The sequence below is a fragment of the Solanum stenotomum genome, chromosome 6 (assembly GCF_019186545.1).
Source record: "Solanum stenotomum isolate F172 chromosome 6, ASM1918654v1, whole genome shotgun sequence".
NCBI classification, from domain to species: domain Eukaryota; kingdom Viridiplantae; phylum Streptophyta; class Magnoliopsida; order Solanales; family Solanaceae; genus Solanum; species Solanum stenotomum.
This window is the reverse complement of record NC_064287.1, coordinates 33,425,368-33,446,925: the sequence shown is the minus strand read 5'-3', so window position 1 is coordinate 33,446,925 and position 21,558 is coordinate 33,425,368. Positions and strand designations below refer to the sequence as shown.

General features: G+C 36.1%; 1 protein-coding gene across 3 annotated transcripts; it reads left to right on the top strand.

Annotated features, from left to right (window-relative positions):
- Positions 1-9,255: 9,255 nt before the first annotated feature.
- On the top strand, positions 9,256-14,726 carry LOC125868551 (uncharacterized). Of its 3 annotated transcripts, none has more exons than XM_049549179.1 (3): positions 9,256-9,511; positions 12,656-12,959; positions 13,948-14,726. In XM_049549179.1, the coding sequence occupies exons 1-3, from the start codon at positions 9,337-9,339 to the stop codon at positions 14,522-14,524; spliced, it is 1,056 nt and encodes a 351-aa protein (XP_049405136.1). In that variant the 5' UTR covers positions 9,256-9,336; the 3' UTR covers positions 14,525-14,726. The 3 variants fall into 3 exon arrangements, with proteins under 3 accessions (XP_049405136.1, XP_049405137.1, XP_049405138.1); XM_049549180.1 differs by having other exon boundaries at positions 9,260-9,511; positions 12,740-12,959; XM_049549181.1 differs by lacking the exon at positions 9,256-9,511 and adding an exon at positions 12,106-12,514.
- The last annotated feature ends 6,832 nt before the right edge of the window (positions 14,727-21,558 follow it).

Sequence of the window (21,558 nt, the reverse complement as noted above, 5' to 3'; positions counted from 1 at the left end):
TGGCATGGTACTGCTTCGCGAAACTTCTCAGCGATGCGCTGAATGCTCCTTTTTTCTGCCAACTTGATCCTTTCCTTCAGGGCTCAGCACACTGGAACAAAAGGCGAAGTAAGACCTTTCGATGACTTGCCAAGTGGACTCGGCGATCCTCAGGCCTTCATTTCTTCATTTTTTTCAGCCTTTTCGTTCTTTTTTGTGATGTAGTATCCATGCTTTCCTTCAAACTTCAAATACCTAAAACTTAAGGGTTTTATCAAATATTGAGCTAAAATAAGCATTTGAGGGCACAATTTCTATTAAAATATAGCCCTAAATGAGTCCAATTTGTGGACTCATCTGTTACTACTGAGGTAACAACTTTGAAAGCCGATGTTTCTGAGCTGAGGAAGGATGTAGACCATCTGAAGTCCACAGACTTTACTTCACTACTTGGGACAGTGGAGATCCTAGATGATCCGAGTGTTGAGATTTCAGCCTATACTGAAGTGCCTCTTGCTACCACCAGAGATGACATTATAGAGGATATTGTTGTGAGATGTAGTTGTTTATGAGGATCTGGCCAACTTGGAGGGTGCCATGTTTGAGATAGCCCGACAGGCTTCTTGAGAGACACCAATATGGCTGGCCCTAGTGGAGCCACAGTTGACGCTACACCGGGCACTGATGCCTCGATAGATGGAGTGATTGAGATACAAACTTCACCCAGGCTTAGCCTGGCAAGATGACATTTTTACATCCCTCTATGCTATTTTAAGATACTTTATGTTGTTTTAGTTGCATTTAAAGACAACTGCTTCTTTTTGTTAGGTGGGGTGAGGTATTTACATACCTACCTCTTATGATTTTATTTTGTTTGTGAATATTGGGCTGATTTTATTGATTTATATATGTTTTGATCTTGATCTTGTGGATGTTTCAGCTTATGGCCCCTTGTTTTGAATGGAAATGGTTTTGATCCTAATTTTAAAATTTTCGCCACCTCTATTGTGTGTGATTGTGGTTGTTCTTGTGCGAATTTGAGTATCGATTGTGATCAATAACGATGACTTGAATAGTGCTCTTAATTAAACAAAATGAATATGAGGCTACGATGAGGCCAATGAAGTTGCATAGACAATGTGTGAACTTTTAGCATTTCGTTGTGACTAGCCGGTTATCGAATGAGCCTCTTGTGATGAATATTGCACACTAGCTAGAAAGTGTGGAGTCTTTGTTTGATATTGGTGCCAATGCCTTGTGTGATGAGATTACTTTGAACATTGTGTGTGATGACACCTAGAATTTTCCTCGCTAGTCCAATTGATTGAGTGATGCAAGCACTTGAAATGATCTTAGCCAATAATTTTGAAGAGTGAAACAATTTGACAATATACCTATTTTGCGGCCAACCTTGTGAGATGTGTGAACCTTGCTTGAACCCTCTTAAGCCTTACCCTTTTCTTAGAAGAAACTTGAACAATTGTGACCTCTCTTTATCCATTCACCCATAACTTTCATGAAGTGTGGTCTGTTTGAATAGCCAACTTAGTCCAAAAGCCTAAGTTGGGGGTGTGGTGAAAAGAGAAGGAAAGTCAAGAAGTGTGAAAAACTCCCCTTTGAGTAATGGTTTTGAAAAAGATGGAACTGCTCCATGTAAAAAAAAAAAAAAAAGCAAAGAAAATGAATGAAAAAGTTGTGAAATAAATTAGTGGAAGTTGCAAAAGAAATGAGGTATTCGGTAGTTCATATGAAGTTGAATGATGAGGTGGATTATGAGCATGATTAAAACGTTAAAGAAAAGGAGGAAAGTGATGTTCAGACCACACTTCATGAAGGTAGAAACCACTAAGTCTAAATGATCATACCTTTACACTCAGCCCCGTTACAAGCCTTGAAAAGACCTTGGTGATCTTGAGTGAGCTGAAACTAGTGTTGATTGGAAAATAAGGGCAACCCTATGGGTGAAGTCATGTATGTATTCATCTTTGTGAGTGTGAAAGTTGTATGTGATTCCAAAACTCTAAATTGTTGAAGAATTTTGTGTGGATATGGAATCATCTTTGTTGTGAGGGCATTTGAGTACCTTTGTTGAAGTTGAACTTTCATTTGAAGCAAGTATTGTGAACTTGAACATTTTTTATAATGGTGAGTCATAATTTGAATCTTTGAGTGCACAATTGATCATTACATGAGTAAGTTGAACCTTGTTGTGTGCATTCATGTTAAGTCTTATGTAGCACTATTTGAGACATCCTTTTGAACTGCTAATCTTGAGTTTTACTTCAGGTCAAGCAAAAGCAAAGCAAGGACACTAACAGGCAAAAAGGAACAAAACTAACTGAAGAAGTGAAGAAAGGCAAGCTTGATGATCGCAAAGAGCACTTGGTGAATTGCCGAGTGGATATTTTGACTGCCTAAAGTTCTAGTGTGCCATCCCTGAGGGAAGAAACCAAGTCGGCGACAGGAAAGGGGCCGTCGGTGAATCGCCGAGCAGTTCTGTGATGCCAAGAGTGATCGCCCAAAGTCATAGGACATGAGGATGATGAGAACCAAGGAAAAAAGGCGATAGAAAGAGCAAAGGGCAGTTCGCCGAACCACTCGGCGAACTCGACTTATCTCGCCTAATGGCCCTTCGTGGCTACTATATGGCAACCATAAATTGAAGTTTGAACTGTTAATTTAGGAGTTCTCTTTTCCAAATTTTAGCTCACTACCATTTTAGAATAGCTTCTCAGTACACTTGAAGGTTTTTGGAGATTCAATTCGGAGATTTTGCAAGTGGGTTACTAATTTTCTTCAATTTTGAGCATTGTAAAGGCTTAATTACTTTACCAGTTGATGGATAATCGATTTGGTAAACATTTTTACTTTTTTATGATGTCTGGCTAAAACCCCAATTATTGGGGTGTGATTATATGATTATGTGTTGAATTAGTTTACGAGTATTGTTAATTACTAGTTTAAATGCTATATTGAAGTGGGTTTAATCATTAGTTATGGTTTAATTTATGAACTGTAGTTACAAATGTAGTTCTAAGTTTGTGTTCTTAGCTTGCTCGAGAGAGAGATTTTAGAACTAAGACTATTGATTAATGGTTTGTAGGTATTGGGTTGAGATGGGTTCATCTTGAGAGAGTGAATCCTAAATTCAATCCTACCTATCTAGCTCGAGAGAGTGGATGAAGTAAGGCGTGGGTTGTTCTTCATTTCTACGTTTTTTGATGTTCAAAAGAAATGATTCAGGATAGTTGTTCGAGAGAAGGTTATCTCCCTTATAATCTAGCCTACCCACTGATTTGTAGTTGTTTACTAGTAGTTTCAATTACCCATATATCGAAATTTGCCTATAATCGATCACATCTTGAGAATTCTTCTCCTTATTGATTGTTTCAAATTGTTTATGACTTCGTTGTAGTTGATACTTGCAAACGAAAACCCCCATCTGACATTCGAGTCACCCCTTTTGATTTATATCATATTTTTTCGATAATATTCCTATAACTAGCTAGATCACATTTGTACTTCTTGATTGAATTTGGACATGTATCGCTCCTTGTGGGATTCAACCCCAACTCATTTGTTGGGTTATATATTGCTTAACGATCGGCGACACTTAGAATTGGATGAATGTATTTGATAAACGTCAAAGATAAATCAGCTGTCAGAGTGCCATACAAGGAGATTACTGATGTTTGAGTTAGCCCCGCTTTATCCAATGACATTTATAGGATATAAGCTGATTATCTGAGGAACGATGTAGCCAGAAGGAAGACGCCACTACCTGACACCACATTGGTAGTAGATTTCACTACTCTAGAGTCCAACACTACTCGTCCCGCTCCTTTAGTGGAGCCTTCATGTATCACTCCACCCTCGCTATGCCTTTTATTCTTATGCACTATCCACTTCGACTACACCTACCCCTGCACCCCGACCTCCCTTGAACCAGGCCTTGATTTTTATCAAATATGTAACCTTGCCCATTCTATGGATTTTAGGGTGTCTAGGATTGAAAGGGAGATGTCCATATTTATTGAGAGGTCTATTGAGGCTTCTATGTGCCCAGTTAGGGCTGTTGTTGTGTTACATTGCGCCACTCTAGCTTTGTATGGGGAGAGGTTGGACAACCTCACTTCTAGAGTTTAAGCGAGAGACAACTGTGAGGGCAACTCTAATGATTTGACTAAGTCGAGGGGTGACATGGCTACCCTTAGGGACAATGTGGACTAACTAAGGTCTATTGATATTTTGATGTTGTGGGGTGAGGTTTCCTTGCTCGAAATGCCTGAGGTTGTGCCTCCTACTAAGTCGAGAACTGACGCACCTAGTAGGGTAGCTGATCACCCAACATATGTTGATGATGCTGAGGATGATGTAGCCTAGAAGATTAATGAGGATGAGTTTCAGAGAGACAGTGAAAGGGTGATTGTTAAGACTTAAGCAAAGTTGCAGGAGATAGAAGAGTTGACAGTGCACGTGAATTTGGAGACTTCCATGGTTGGCACTAGTAGGGTCTGTCCTTAAGACTCTATTATTCCTCTTCCCAATGTGCCATACAATGATGCCCTGGTTGATGCTACATTGCTGCCTTCTGTTTCAGTTGTGTGAGGTACTAATACCGACATGATGTCATCCCCTCCGAGCCTTAGAATCAGATTTGTTTAGAGGCATAGCCTATCAGGGGGACCTTTCAATCATTCTCCTCCCTCACTTACATTTTGATAGCATTGAAGACGCTTCTTAATATTTTTTTGTGGGTGAGGGCACATGTGCCTACATTTCCCTTTTTGGATTGTATTTTGTTATTTCACTTTTATTTTGAGATATTGTAGTATTTTTGTTTTATTTATGATATTTGGTTGGTTTTAATCCCATTTTGGCTCTCTAACCATTGGCTCATATTTTTGGAGTTATGTCTTGTGTTTTCATCGATGAAATTTTAGGATTGATTTTGTTCAATATTAATGTCTTGGATAGTACTCATGATGAGAGATGTATCGTGTGTTGATATTACATGAGAAAATCAATGTTGCTTTACTTGCGAATGATCTTTTTCATTTTTGTGTTGACTAGCTGCGTATTGATGTGAGCCTTGCAATGAACATCGCACACATGTCTTTTGATTTTGTAGAGTTGTGTTAAATGATTGTGTTTCAAGTGTCATGTGTGGTGAGGTCATACTTAAAAGCATGCTTGTTGATTCCTAGAATTTTCCTTGTTAATCTAATTGTCTAGCCTTGGTGAATGCAAGAAATGATCTTGAACACAAATTTTTAGAGGGAACCCAAAAACTTCATACCTTTTGTGACTACCTAGTGAGGGTGTGCAACCATTTTGGCATCATTTGAGCCTAAATCATTTGTTGTCATCCTTGTTGAAAACTCTTGATCCAAATATGTTCTTAACTTCTCACTAATAAACCCTTTTCTAAGTATTGATTTGTTTGAATAGCCAACTTAGTCCAAAATCCTAAGTTGGGGTGTGGAAAGGAAGGAGAAAAGAAATTCATGTGAAAAAGAATAGAGAAAAGTGAGATTCAACCTTAAAGTTTATATAAAATAAAAGAAACCCCTCCTTATAAAAAAAAGTGAGCAAAAACATGAAAATGAAATAAAAAGGGTGTCCAATAAATTGAGTGAAAAATTGAGGTTTGAGTTTTCAAGTGAAAAATTGAGGTTTGAGTTTTCAAGTGAAAAAAATGAAAAGAACTTGAGAAGATATGAAAATAAGTACAACAATGCTTTGAAAAGGTGAAGTCACTAAGTCAAATTGACCATACCTTTACCCTTAGCCCCATTTCAAGCTTAAAATACCCTTGAGATCTTGCTTAAACTAGGTTGTGTGATTATTGGATAATATAGGCAAACCTATGGGATGCAACTTGCATGCATTTTTTTTTGAGAGAGTGAGAGTTGTATTGATTCCTAACTTCTTTGTTGATGTGCTTTGTGAGAGCTTATTTTTTTTTAATGTGAGCGCACTTAAATGGTTTTCTTGAAGCAATATGGTTTTGCATTATTAGAGAGCATGAGTGAGCTTGAGCTTGTATTGATATCGACCAGCCATCTTTTGAAGCTTCTTGAGCATGGTTTCAATATTCCATATACTTTTTAGTAGTTTTTTGGTGACACTTGCATGTTCAGTCACATTTGAGAATTGTTGTAGACACCCTTGTTGAACTAATTGTGTTCTTGATTTACTTGAGGACAAGAAAATGTTTAAGTTAACGGTATTGATAAGTCGTAGATTTCCACTCACTTGAAGCCTTTTTAGTTCATCAATTAGTGTCTGCAATGCCTATGTGTATCCTTATATGATGATATTTTGACATTTTGAAGTTATAAAGGATAAAAGACAAGGCAACGATGAATACATGAAAAAGGAGGTCAAAAACATTGGAAGGATTACAAACTCCAAACGAGTAATCGCCTAACCAAAAGGGCAGATCGCCTAATTGGTCAAAGCTCACCCAAGTTGACAGTGTTCACAATTGAAAATATTCAAGGCAAGTTGACAGACTAAAATTGAAACAACAATTCACCGATGTCGTTGGGTGAGCTAGAAGTTCCATCGTCAAAGGTGACAAACTTTTGAGTAAAAAAGAAAGTATAATGGGCAAACATGATAGTAATCAGTGATATATCAAACATGACAGGCTGACTCAATCGAGTTTGTCAACTGAGGTTCAAACACCTGAAGCCTTAAGCAAATGAAGGGATAGCTAAAAAGCAGAGACGACGAATCGCTGAATGTGTTAGGCAAGGCTGACTAACGTTGTCGAGTGAGTCACGTATGGAATTTTAGGCTAATTTTTGGCGAACTATAAGTAGCCAGATAGAGAAAGAGGAGAGTTTTTTCCATTTCCAAAATCTAAGTGTTCTACTTTACTTTATTTTTTATATTAAGAACTAGACTCTTTACTTAGTTTTAGGAGTTTTTCTAACACTCTTGTAATTGACGATTATGAGTAAAATTTGAAGTGGGTATTGAAGATTGTTGTGAATATCTAACTCTTTTATGGCTGGAAACATCATCATTATACTTTCTACTCCTTTTATAATGACTGGCTAAATCCTTGATTGTAGGGGTGTGATTGGGTGTTGATTTAACTTTGGGTCTTGTGCCTTACTCTAATTTGTTGTTGTTCATCCATAGAGTTGAGTAATTTAGCATGTATGAGTTAAAATTTCAAACTTAATCCTAGTCTAGATCTTTAATTGACACTCGAAAGAGATCAATTGAAGTGGGTAAATAACTTGATGCATGCAATTTAGGTTTGATTTCTATAGTTTGCTCGAAAGAGAAATTGTGGTTCAATTCTAGTTGCCAAATCTGGTCGAAAGATAGCCTTTCGTGAGGTAATGAGTTGATTTGTTATTCACATAGATGAGAATGAAAGGAGATTCCATGATATGATGTTTTGGGATCAAAAGAAGATTAGTTTCATTGAAGATCAAAAGAAGATTAGTGTCATTGAATAACCATGTTCTCGATCTTAAATTGGGGAAGCGATTCACATCTTCAAAATTGAGGCATAAAAGATGAGGTAGTTTGCGTTGTGCTGTGACGTTAAATTGTGCGCTGATAGGAGACAATCCATTATTTTTGAAATTTTTATAGTAGTGAACAATCAAGGATTTTGGACTCATATTAGGCTTCTATTTCACCAAAGGTAATGTCCACAATGTACTTTTCTGATCAAAATGTGTTTGTATTTCAGATATGAGAGCATACAGATGATATGAAGATAAAAGAGATCAAAAGAAGTCAAAGGATTTGGAGAAATATGCAAAGGCGGTGTTGAGCATCGCCCAAGTTGCACATTGTCGAAGGTTATATTTCTCATCCCTCAAGTTCATTTAAGTTTGGCCATAGAAGGGAGAAGGTTGCGTATAACCGAAGTGATTCGGCGAAGGTCATTGGTGTCGTCAAATTTAACACACCTTGAGAAAAAAAATCAAAGTTGGAAAGCCTGATTGATGATGATTGCAAATCGCCGACTTACTCGGTGCATCATTGACCTACTCGGCGCGCCCTCGCCGACTTAGTTCACCGAAATGACATAGAGGGCATTTTTATGAAAAGTTTTGTGAACATATAAATTACTTTTTGAAGAGAGATACTTTTTGCCATTATGAATTTTCTAACTCTCTACAAAAATATTTCTACTATTGGAGATTAACGTTGTACTTGAAAATTGGGTAGAACCTTCTTGATATTGAAGGTTTTGGGGATTGAAACCTTAGAATTTCAAATCAAGTAGCTATTAAGGATGAGAATTTTGGTAAATTTCTATTACATTTTGTTGTGAGTAGCTTATCTCCCTATTCTTAGGAGTGTGCAATGTATGGATGATTAATTTATTGATTGGATGTTGTTTAATTGCTTATTAAATGTTGAACTGATTTGAGTTCAACTATCTCTTTATGTTTCATCTACAACTTGAGGTTGCAAACTCTTAATTACTTCAGCTCTCTAATGTTGCTTGTGAAAGACCATTGGAGTGAAAGAAATCTTGTACTTTTAGTTTTAATAATTTTATTTCATTACATTTATAATATTAATCTTTTTGTTAAATATGCATTTCATGATGTTTGATATTTTTAGGGATTATTTTGGTAGAGTGTATTAGTAAAATTAATGCATGTATTAGCTTTATGTATTAGTGATACCTTGTTTGATGCACTTTTTTCATGCTCTAATGTATATTAGAGTGTATTACTAATACCATGAAATATCTAGGTATTAGTAATATCAAGGAATTTAATGCATGCATTAACATTTCAAAGAAATAAATACCCCTCAAAACCCCTTTTATATCTTTTTCAAAATAATTGTGGAGGATATTTTTGTAGTTGTTTTTAATACACCAAAGTAAACAACACATAAGAAATAATCTATATATACAACTAATGCAAGCATAACTAATACAAACATTATTAATGCAAATATTGTTAATATACTTTATTTAGCATTATTTTTACACAACCTACCAAACGACCCCTTAGTTTTTATGATTAATTTAATTAAAATTTACTAATTTAAAAATATAAATTAATTTCTTACTATATTAATTAATAACATATGTTTATCCATTAATATATTCTCAAAAGACAATATATAACTTAAATATTTAATTTAATATCATTTATAAATATTCTTATTTATTTAATATAAAAATAATTTTTATTTTTAAAATAGTTTAAAAAATAAGTAATTAATACAGAAAGTGATGTAAAATATGAAAAAGAAAGAATCTCCCCAATATACCCAAATACTAGGTACCGACTAGGGTTTCATACAGAAAAAAGACAATCTCCACAGAGTGCGGCATCAGAGAGAGAGGGAGAGCGCAATATGGGTTCGCGTGAGAAGGACCAGCCGACACCGCACCTGAGCAGCCTAGTTGTACGGCCTACTGACAGTGGCGGAGAAAATGGAGGTGGCGGTGCCGGTAGCGACTACGAGCCAGGTGAGGTTCGTCGGGATGCACCGCCGTATTCACGTTCCGATCGATTCTCTGATAGCCATGGTTCGCCCTTTTCTTATCATTTTTCTTTCACCAGAATTGTTTATCAATTTTGGATCCCTCAAGGTCAATTAGTTAACTATTCCAAACTACTTGGAAACTTTTATGGATCTTCACGTCTAGATCGAACAGAGTATATTGATCTGATTGTTGGTGAAAGTTATAGTAATTGTTTATTTTTGCTGGAAATTCTTAAAATAACTCTGTGTATGTCTATATGGACTGACATGTGTTGTCTCCTTTTTTCTCATGGATATGGCGTGTCATTCCTTTCATATTACACATTTTGCATTTTTGTTTTTAGAGCAGGTTAACTCATGCACTTTCAAAGGGTCAGGGCATGCTTTTTGGGTGCTAATTGCTGACAGTTGTCTCATTTGACTTACACATTTATATCTTCTGTTGCAGTGTGGTTATCAAGTTAATTTGATGTCAACAATGGTAAACCCTAACAGTTTGCGTCCTATATATCAATCCTACTGTCGGGGCTTATTGCACTCCATTGCTTAGTAGTTTATTTGTTTGTTGGACAAATTAGGGTATCTCTAAGTTTTACATTAATTCCTACAGTTGTAATGTATAACCAAAAAGATTCAGCGTAAAAAAAGAATGTAACCAAAGGACTCTTAGCAGAAGCCTGGTTTGTTACAAGTGTCAATAGTTACTATAACTTATAACAGTTCTTTGCTTCTAATTTGTTTCATTCTTAATTTAGCCCATGTTATTTCTAAGATAATGTTGGTCTTTTAAGACAAATGTGCTATATTTGATTGTAGTTCATCTTCAGTTAACATGGTGTTATCATCCCTAGTTCACTGACTGACGTATTTGGTCTGTGCAGTATGATCTAATCATCTCGGTCATTTTCCCTCTGGTTTTCACTTGCACTTTTTGTCTATTTGATCAGTTCCTAATCATTTAGTAATTTTGTATGACAGAATCATCTTAACATTCTCATTTCGTTGAGGCTTTGTCTTGTGGCTATGTTGGGCCTTTAGAGGCTCAACAATCTCTCCATTTAGTATAGATGGTCTCACAACCATTCTCTTTCACTTTGCTATGACTGTGTCTGTTGCATGACACCCTCATAGCACATTTCAAGTTTGGTCATGATATTTTGGTCTAGTTTTGTTTTAAAATTTTTCTTAATTCTTACGCATGCTTACATGTTGTGCATACATCCTATCTTACTTTTACTTATCCTAAGCCTTTACTTTCTGGAGTATGGCTCCACCATTCAAGCTTTTGCAGTGAACTACCTCGCTGGTTTCATCAAATAAAACAATACGTCCCTGAAAGTTTAAACCATGAAAGTCATGTTGTATACTATTGGTGGACTCATATGCAGCTATAGCTTAAACAAGTAGAGGCTCAACTTCTTTGTGAACTTCTTTAATTTTCTCCCTAATTTTTGTATTTTGTAGTTCATGATCAATTCCTTCATATCTAATGCTATAGTGAAGTTGCTACAGTTTGACTCTTCCTATCGTCCTTGAATCCACTTGTTAGGGGCTCTTACTATAGATAAAATTTATGAGGTAGTTTGGGAGATTTACAGGCATTAGGCAATCAACATGACACATTTGAGAGATCTATTTTATCAGACAGATCTTTTTCGTGCCAAGCCTCTACATTTCTCAGTGAGATGTAACACCATTTATCCACCCACTTGATTCCCGTTGTTCTCCAGTATCATTTATGGAGTGTTAAATTGTGAATGAATTTTGCTATTGTGTTTTACAGCTGAGCACTTTGCCTGGTGCAAGAACTTTGCTCTTGAAGAAGGCACATGGTGGGGTTCTGGTGAGAAATTTTGTTGGGGTATTTTGAACAGGAAAGAGTATATATCAAGTATTATATTTTATGGACTTTTGCATGGGCTGTGAAATTTTTGTATCATGTTGTGTTTCATGGGATAGCACTATTGATTGCCAGCTTGTATGGATTGGAGAATGATACATGAGATATATGAGAGTCCTGATCCATCATTGAATGGTTGGTGTTGTGAATGAAGTGTTTTTGCTGATTGTCTTTATAGTTGTATAGTTGAGTGGCCGGAAATTCTGCAAGGGTGATGAGTTGTAACTGGTGAAACATGACAAGACCCCAATTCCTTATGAAGAGATCATTTGGTAGACACTGATTGTCTGGTTATTGGTGTTTCGAGTCCATCCAAATCCTTGCCAATTGGATTCAGGGAAATTAATGAATGTTTTAGTCTTTTCAGTTTTTTGCTTTCTCCAATTAGCAGTGGCTTTTGGGATTTATTCTTTTAGTACTTTAATTTGCTGGTTAAGTAGGCGTTGAATTGGGTATGCATGTGGATTAGTTGCTTTGGTGAAGATTAAATTTTGGTGAATAAGAGATTCCATGTAAGTTTCGACGCATCAATTCCATATAGAAGCTTGAACTTAATAGGACTTATCAACATACTGTGAGCTGGTTTGCGAAAGGGGTTTATTGAGTTCAGTGATTGGATTTTCTCAGCCATTTGCACAAGCGTTTACGATGATTATGGTTGGTTTCATTCAATTTGCAATTGGCTAAGGTGTTGGATTTTGATTCAATTGTTAACAGTTTGGTAATTTATGGTATGCACTTTACCTGGATTGTTATCAGTTCAGTAATTGTAAGGTCCCTTGGCTCTGGTGCAGTTTGGAGTCTGGCTTGAAGTTCTCAATTACTGCTTACGTTGGTAGTATTGGTTGTTTCTCATAGATGAAAATGGGTTTTATTTGATTCGGTTAGAGGGAATTAATGGCAACCGTGAAATGAGTGTCGCCGTGCTACTGGCTTAACATTTAGTAACCAAGTCTATTTTTCCTCGAGGATTTCAATAAATTATCATGTCAGGTGTGGGTGATATGGAAAAATGTAGTTCTCTACGGTTGATGCACTGTAATAATTTAATTTGAGACATAACTTTGAAGACAGTCATCCTCTTGAGATTCACATTCTCTTCATGCTACTCTTTCTCTTATTTTCGACATCAGGCTATGAACAATGGTAACTGGTTATACAAGCATAGTCCAATTGTTGTTGGCATTTCATGGGTTTCACACTTTAGCTTAATTAGGAAATAATATGGGTAACTTTCTCTCATGATATAGCGCCTCTTATGTTTGGGATTCGCTGGATTTTTTTCAGGATATAGAGCGCATGCAGGTTCTGTTTCACCTGTGCGCCATAGGAATGCAGATCATCGGTATAGTACTGATTTTGATCATTCAGGTGGCCCACCACGTAGTCATGGATTTGGTAGCGGTAGAGATCCTGGTAGACATCGAGACTATTCACCCCCTTATGGTCGTGGGAGACACGCTGGCAGGTTTGTGGGCAGAAGTTATGATGGACCTGGTTATGGTGCACGGCAAGTTAGAGGAGAAGGTCTGCCTAGAAGCAATCCAAATGTACGGCCAAGAGATGGTGATTGGATGTGCACGGATCCCTTGTATGTTCTTTCTCTCCCCTATTTTCTGTTAGCATTGAGTTGTCCTTTGAATGTGTCTCATTTCTTTTCTTCTAAACTTATGGTTTTCCTTCATTGCCTAAAAATGTTGTGGTATCTCTGCTAAGATTGTGATTGAATGCATTGAATTAATTGAGAGTTTCAGTATGCCGTTGCTGTATAAGGATCGTCTGCATGGGAGATAGTCTCTTTAGAACTTCTCGAGAACCAACTTTCATTTGAAGTACTTGAAACATGATTCTAATCACTGATTGTTTTGAATTGCAGTAAATGATTTTTGCACCTATGAATCCTACGACTAAGATTGTGACTCAATAGAAGTCCTTGATTGAATGGATTGAATTAATTGAGAGCTTCAATCTGTCATTGCTGTATAAATCGGCTTGAATGCCAACTTTCATTTGAAGCACTTGAAACATGATTCTAATCAATGATCAGTTTTAATTGCAGTTAATGACTTTTGCACCTATGATTCCTACGCCTTGCCTTCAGGTGACTTATTGCCAGATGAATCACAACTTATATTGGAATTCTCTCATGCTAAAAGCTCTGTTTTGTCAAGGCTTAGAATTAATTTAAGTGACAAATAAACCATCATTTTATGCAAGAAGAGGTTAAACAAAGATAACTTTGCTGCTAACTGAGAAACTAGCAAGAATATTGAATGGACTTATTGAGTTTTTTTCTGATTATTGTAATGATTGAACTACTTCAATAGTATTCAGTTCTAGAAGTAGATTTTGAAAGGACTGATGTACTTTGATTTTGTGGAAGCAGTAATGATCATTGACATTACGTAGCACTTTGGTTGTTTGAATGATGTCTATTGCTGACCTGTGTCTGTGGATAGAGACTTCTAAATCATGGCGAGAACTATAATTGCTTACTCTGAAGAAGAAAAAGGGGAAGTAAATATCTTCTGTTCTAGATGTCATAGCTGTGTATCTTACTCGGCTTCCTGACATTGCAGGTGTAACAACTTGAACTTTGCGAGACGAGAGAACTGTAACAAGTGCAAAAGGCCTCGATATGCACCTCCAGGGAGTCCTCGGAGGGGTTATCCCAGCCCTCCTCCCCATCATCGCAATCCTGGCCCCCCAATCAACCGTTCTCCAGGAAGGTTTGTGAATGGGTATAGGTCCCCTCCTCGTGGCTGGGCTAGAGATGACCCCCGAGATTTCAGAGCTGGGGTTCCTCATTCCAGATATGAAGGGAGGTTTGCAGATCTGCCAATCCGTAGAGATAGGCCTGATTTTGCTGATGCTGATGGTAGGGACCGAAGTAGGTTTGAACGGCCTCCAACCCTGGATTGGGGACATAGAGAGCGTGGGAGAGACAGCTATTTGAGTGAGAGAAAAGGTTATGAAAGGCGAACACCATCTCCACCTCATCCACCAGTACTACCACCTCGTGGCCAATGGCCCCGTGATATCAGGGAAAGAAGCCGTTCTCCAGTGAGAGGTGGACCACCACCCAAAGACTATCGCCGTGATATATACATGGGAAGGGGGCGAGATGATCGGAGGGTTGGACGAGGTGCATATTAGCTGTTGTTGAAATGATTATATTTGTTGAACTGTGTTTACTGGTTAGCAAAGGTAAAACGACACAAATATTTTCCTAGAACTAGTATTATCTAAGCACATATTTTCTATCAAGTTCAGAATCCGTTTATGTAACTTTAAATTGTGCAGGCATTTGCAATTGCTGAACCAGATATAGATTTTTGGGAATTCCCTTTGCCTCAAACATATTATCCTCATTTCTCAGCCTGTCTTGTTGTATTGTTGTAGCGATTATTAGTATTTATTGTCATAGTACTGTGCTTATTTGATTTACCTTTGGATGCTGCTCATATTCGAAAGAAATGGTATCACATGATTGGTTAAATGTGAATTTTTTCCCCCCATTTCTTGATGATTTTGTTTGCTCTCCTGTTCATAATCTTGATTCTGCTGTGAACATTTTACAGACCTAAATGATAGCTGGTAAGTAGGACTGGTCCATCACGTTATCATCTTGTAGGTGACCTAAGTTTCAAATATTTTTTATTTACTCTGAATTTATAATTTTAAACCATGGACAAAGTAGTATTCATTTACTGATCTCGACTTGCTTGAAATTGGAACATAATGGTAATGGTGGTGGTTATTGCAGCTTGGTCTACGATTTTTGACTTGTTAGTATCAATCATTATTAATCGCGTTAAGGGTTCACTGCTGGTTAGTGGTCCTATAGCTTGTGTGTTGGCCCATATTCTGTTTTGAGGAAGTCGGATATGTTAAAAGCTAATTACATTCTGTCTCTACTCTTTTTCAAATTACAAAAAATTCTTAAATTTAGTGAAATTCGGATACATCCAGAATGTCTTGATACATTGCGTCCCCATTTTGGATACATTGCTCAATGTTTTGATACATCATATTTCAGTTTTGTATACATCTCGATACATCACGTATAGTGATGTATACGAGAATAGGAGAAAATAGAGATTTTTGTAATTTTTTCAAATGGTAGGAAAATTTAGAGAATATGGTAAATAAGTTGTGTGTTTAGGTAATTTTTCCATTTTATTATTAAGAAAAAACTACATAATAAAATATTTTCTGTCCTTTTTGTATGTCATGACGCTGGTCCTAAAGTCTTCTTATTTGTAGATGTGATTATTTATTCCACACTTTCTTATTAATTGTAAGCTTCATGTTGTAACTTTCTAATTCTTAGATTTGGAAGTTGGGCTCTGATCATTCTTGCATCTCTTGATGATTCTTGAGTATTGTAATAACTTGTAAGATTATATTATCGGCATCTAAAAAAAAGGAAAATTTCTTAGTTAAAAAAGCAGCCAACTTAACCACAACTGAAACCCCTTAGTTCCATCAATCTCTAAATCTTCCTTACTTCCATAGCAGCATTCAAAAGGGACTCCCATAAATAAACCCTCTAAAATCTTTTTAACAGAGGGTGAATCTTTTTCCATAGTGAGAGGCACGAGATTCTGAGAGGTGCAATATATATTTCAATCCAAGCCGAAATGCTTTGAACTCTACCACCAAGTTAGTACAATAACCCAACTTTCTAGTCTCAACAAATTCAAATCTTCTTGCATCATTTCTAACACATTAGGCACCACCAGGATTATCTTTACAACCTCCATCAATGTGACCCTCAATTGGAGGCAATATACCACCTTACACACTATCCTAACTCAACCAATAAACAGGTAGAATACAGATTTATCAACTAATTAAGGATATAAATTTTTGGCCATTAAACATAGATTTCTGAATAAAGGCTATATCATTCCTCCTCCTCTATATTTGCCACACTATAAACATAAGAATTGCTTTAAATAAAGGCTTCTGTTTAGTATCAATCATTATTATTCGCGTTAAGGGTTCACTGCTGGTTAGTAGTCCTATAGCTTGTGTGTTGGCCCATATCCCGTTTTCAGGAAGTCGGATTAACTATTTCTATATATTATTTAAGGTATTTACATTTAATTATAGATATGCAATGTTTTTTTCTTTACAAAAAAATTGTGATTTTTTTAGGGAATTTTACACAAATTTCATTGTGTTAAAGAGATAATTACATTCTATCCATATTCTTTTTCAAATTACAAAAATCTCTTAAATTTAGTGAAATTCAGATACATCCAAAATGTCCCGATTCATCGCGTCCCTATTTTAAATACATCGCTCAACGTCTCGATATATCGCGTTTCAATTTTGGATACATCACTCAACATATCGATACATCGTGTATAGTGATGTATCCAACTGATACATCGGGTAAAGTGATGTATTATGTTCCGATACATCGCGTATAGTGATTTATCCAACCAATGCATCAAGTAAAGTGATGTATCCGAGAATAGGAGAAAGTAGAGATTTTTTACAATTTTTTCAAATGGTAGAAAATTTTAGAGAATATGGTAAAATAAGTTGTGTATTCAGATAATTTTTCCATTTTATTAAGGAATACCTACTTAATAAATATTTGTAGTTTGTATTTCTGTCATTTGTTTGTCATGCACGCTGGCCCTAAAGTTTTCTTGTTTGTAAACGTATAATTGTGATTGTTTATTCCACCGTTTCTTATTAATTAATTGTAAGTTTCATGTTGAAACTTTCTAATTCTTAAATTTGGAACTTGAACTCTGTCAATATTTTAGATCATTCTTGCATCTCTTTATAGCTCTTGAGTATTATTATAAGATGTATTATCGACATTTGTAAAAATAAATAAATTTCGTTAGTTAAAAAAACAGCCAACTTATTTCCTTCTCTAAATGCATGCTCCACCACAACTGAAACCTCTTCCATCAATTTTGCAAATCTTCCCTACTTCCATAGCAACATTCCAAGGGGTCTCCCATAGACCCTCTAAAATCTTTTTAACAGGCCGAAATGCTTTGAACTCTACCACCAAGTTAGTACAGTAACCCAACATTCTAGTCTCAACAAATATAAATCTTCCTGCATCATTTCTAACACAATAGGCACCTGAACTTAAACCAAAACTATCTTTACAAGCTCCATCAGTGTTACATATAAAAGCACCTTCAATTGGAGGCTATACACCACCTTACACCCTATCCTAGGGCTGTAAAACTCAGCCAATAAACCATATCAGACCATGTAGAAGACATACTCCTTCTGTCCTTAATTACTTGTCCACTTTTGAATTGGCACACCTACTAAGAAAATAATGATTGACATAGTGAGTTTACCATTTTACTCCTATTAGTTATGAAATAGATGAATTAAAAACTTCAGATTTTCAAGAAGTTCTACTTTTTTAAAAGTAATTAATTGGGAGTATAATAAGTAAAAATTGTCCTTCCTTGATTTGTCAAAATGGACAAGTAATTAGGAACAACTAAAAAAAGAAAAGTGGACAAGTAATTAGGGACAAATGGAGTATTTATTAACCAAGGTATAGACTTTTTGCCATTAAACATAGATTCCTGTTAATATCCATCTTCATGCTACTTCTAGACATCTTTTCTCCGTGAACTATAGCATTCCTTCTTCTCCATATTTGTCGCACTATAAACATAGGAACTGCTTTGAGTAAAGGCTTCAATTTAGGAGCCATATTTGCAGTTTCTCACTTATTAAATGTGTCTCATAAGTGTAAGAAAGGGCAAAATAGTCCAACAACTGCTGTAAAATCTTTCCACATTAACTCAAAATCAAGGCATCTCATGAAAAGGTGTTCAAAAGATTCTTGAACTCCTTGATTGCAACAACTAAACACCACAAAGTTTGCAATCCTACCATTGCTGAGAACTTCTCCAACTGGTAGTCTTTTCTTCCATAATCTCTATAAATAAAAAGACACTTTGAAAGGCACCCCTTTTGCCCAACAGCTGAATAGTTCCTTATGCAGATCATTTTTGGGTCTAATGACTTCCCAGGCAACTGATCTAACAGAGAACTTTCCAGTACTGTTTAGCATCCACAAAGCTTTGTCCCATTCTTCCACCCTCTCTTGTAGCTAGCCCATTCTTTTAATATGATCAAATATCTAATTGAATGTATTTGATAATAATTCTTCATGTGACTTACCTTCACTGAATAATTGTCTTACCTCATCCAACTGTAAGTTGAGATGTTGATGAGTCAGGGATTTCGACTCATTTGGGGCTTTATTTTCATAGTTTTATTGTTCTCAATGCCTAATTTATGCTCTAAACTAATATTAAAGTGTTGATTTGCAGCAACGAAGACAAAAGAGCAAGGCAAGAACATTACCAGGTAAAAAGGAGCGAAAAAGATGAAGAAGTTGAAAAAGGGCAATTCTGGTGATCATCAAGACCACTCGGTGACAAAAGTCCAATGGTGCAAAGGCAAATCAAGAAGGCGATGAAGCGAGACACTTGGCTCATCACTGACTTGGTCGGCGATGGACGACTTACTCCGTCGATCGGTCCACAAGCTGAAAATTCGGAAGAGTATAAATGCAAAAAATTAAAAGATTTGGAGTGAGTTCTGATAGTCCAAAATTCTGAACAACTGTTCTAGTGTTTGAGAGCTTTTACCTTGAGTTCTTGATCCCAAACACTATTTTTAGAGTTTTTGAGTAGAGATTTCAAGTGAGTTTTGAATTTTAGTTGATTTGAAGCATTGTAAAGTCTTGAAATTCATTACCCAGCTCATGGACAACATAGTTGGTAATAGTTTCTTACTTTTTATTATGTGTGGAATAAACCCCCATTCTTGGGGGTGTGATTAATTACCTCAATTAGCTTATGGGTGTTAGTAATTACTGATTAATTGCTGTTTTGAAGTGGGTTTAATTGGTAACTAAGGTTTAACTCATTAATTGTAGTTGCAAATGCAATTCTAGCTTGAGAAAGAGGTTTAGAGTCAAGGTTATCGATTGATGATTGTAGTGATTGGGTTATCGTTGATTCAGCTCGAGAGAGTGAATCTGAATTTGATCCTACCAATCTAGCTCGAGAGAGTAGATTAATTGAGGTTTTGGGTTGTTTACATTGTTATACTTGTCGAGGTTCGAGAGAACTTGCCTGAATCGTAATAGTTGATCGAGAGATGGCTATTGCATCTATGGTCTAGCCTACCCACTAAGACTCATTGAGTTTCAGTAATTGGTAATCACCCGTATAGTGAAATTGGAAATTAATCGTTCACATCCCCAAGGATCCCTCTCTACTTGATCACTCCCCTGTTTTTGTAGTTGTTAAAGTTGCTAATTGACAAACCTGATCCCTCATCTGACACTTGTTGTCAAACCTTAAATTTAGTTTGATTTGTTTCGATAATATTTACTTTTACAATCGATTAGAACATACTTTTTACTTCTTAATTGAATTCCATTCCATATCACTCCCTATGGGATTGACCCCAACTCTTTGTTGGGTTTATACTAGATTACGATCGCCTACACTTAGAATTGGATGAAGTGTTGTTGAGCGTTATCAAATGTCCAGTAATAGGGATGAAATAATGTAGAGCACCCAGTTGAGTCCAGTTATCAAACCACACTCTTGAATGCCCACACTTAGGCTCCCACCATATCTCCCGATCAAACATATATCTAGCTTCTAACATATATTTTCAAGTCTGAGAACCACCTCTCTATTCTACCATATGAGGCCCGTTCTTCTTATAATATGTGTTCCATATAAAGGTTGACCAAAGGAATTTTTGAGTTTTAAAGACCCACCACAACTTCGCAAACAAAGCCCTTCCAACATCAATAAAGACTTGCACCCAGATAGCCTTTCCTTCTTAGGTTAACAAATTTCAAACCATGCAATCAAGTGTTTGCTTCTTCCAGCCTCCTTGACATTTCAAAAAAAAATCTAGCAAAGATTTTGTTCAGGTCATGGATCACAAACTTAGGAGAGTTGATAGTAGAGAGTAAATAAATAGAAATACTATTTAGGACAATGTTAATAAGCACAACTTTGCCACCAAAAGAAATCCCTTACAAGCTTGCAACTTATTATGAACTTTCTTAATCAAACCTGAAAATGACACTTTTTCTTCTTTTCATGGGTTATGAGGCAAAACCCAAATAAGTTAGTGGAAAGTTGCCTTGTTCAAACCCAATATCAAACCTCACCTCTTCAGCAATAGAATTATCAATACTACCATGAGGAATTCACTCTTCTGTTTGTTCATCAGTTGCCTTGATGAAAACTCATAATTCTGTAAAACATTCGTCACCATTTCCACTGATTTTTTATCAAATGATACAAAAATTATTGTATCATCTGCATAATACAAGTGATTGATCTGTTCACTCCACTTTGGCAAATCAGAACATTCAAAATCTGGATCAAGGAATAGGGAGTTTAAAGCTCTAGATAAAATTTCAGCAGTTAAAATAAATAAAGTCTCCTTGCTTTTGACACCCTTGGTTGAATGAAAGAAACCATGTTCCTGACTATTGATCAGAATTGAATACCAATTATTTGCAACCAGCCTCCACACTCTGTCAGAAACATCAATATCAAACCCTGTCTTTTTTAAAACTTCAATTCACCCTGTCATAAGCCTTGGCAATGTCCAGTTTAATCACCACATTTGCAAGCTTGACTCTACATCTGATATCAGAAATAATTTATTGAATTAAAAACATATTCTTAGTAATATTTCGCCCTTTAACAAAGCCATATTGATTCATAGAGATCAACTTAGGTAAAATCTCCACAACTCTATCATGTACCACCCTAGATATAACCTTATTCAGAAAATTACTAAGACTAATAGGTCTCATATCAGAGAAAGTTTGTACAACTTCTTTCTTTGGTAGGAGAATCAAATTAGTATGGGTAATAAATAAACTTGGGTAGGGTAACACCTTCAAACAAAGCCTTCACCACATTAAACACATTTACCCCACCACCTCCCATGATTTCTGAAAAAAGTTCTCTGTGAAGCCATCAAGTCCACTGGCACTATCTCATTCAACTCAGAACCCACAGTTTTAACCCCTTTCAAAGAAGGAATTTTATTAATCTTTTCATTATCTTCAGCATATATCATATTAGGAATATGATCCAACAATGTCAGCTCCACATCACCCCTTCTATCTGAAAATT

What these genes read in the sequence shown, in the direction of transcription:
- LOC125868551 (XM_049549179.1), top strand. Translation starts at nt 9,337, where the DNA reads ATGGGTTCGCGTGAGAAGGACCAGCCGACACCGCACCTGAGCAGCCTA. An exon ending in TCGATTCTCTGATAGCCATG is followed by an intron (nt 9,512 to 12,655) that starts GTTCGCCCTTTT and finishes GATTTTTTTCAG; the next exon opens with GATATAGAGCGCATGCAGGT. An exon ending in TGGATGTGCACGGATCCCTT is followed by an intron (nt 12,960 to 13,947) that starts GTATGTTCTTTC and finishes CTGACATTGCAG; the next exon opens with GTGTAACAACTTGAACTTTG.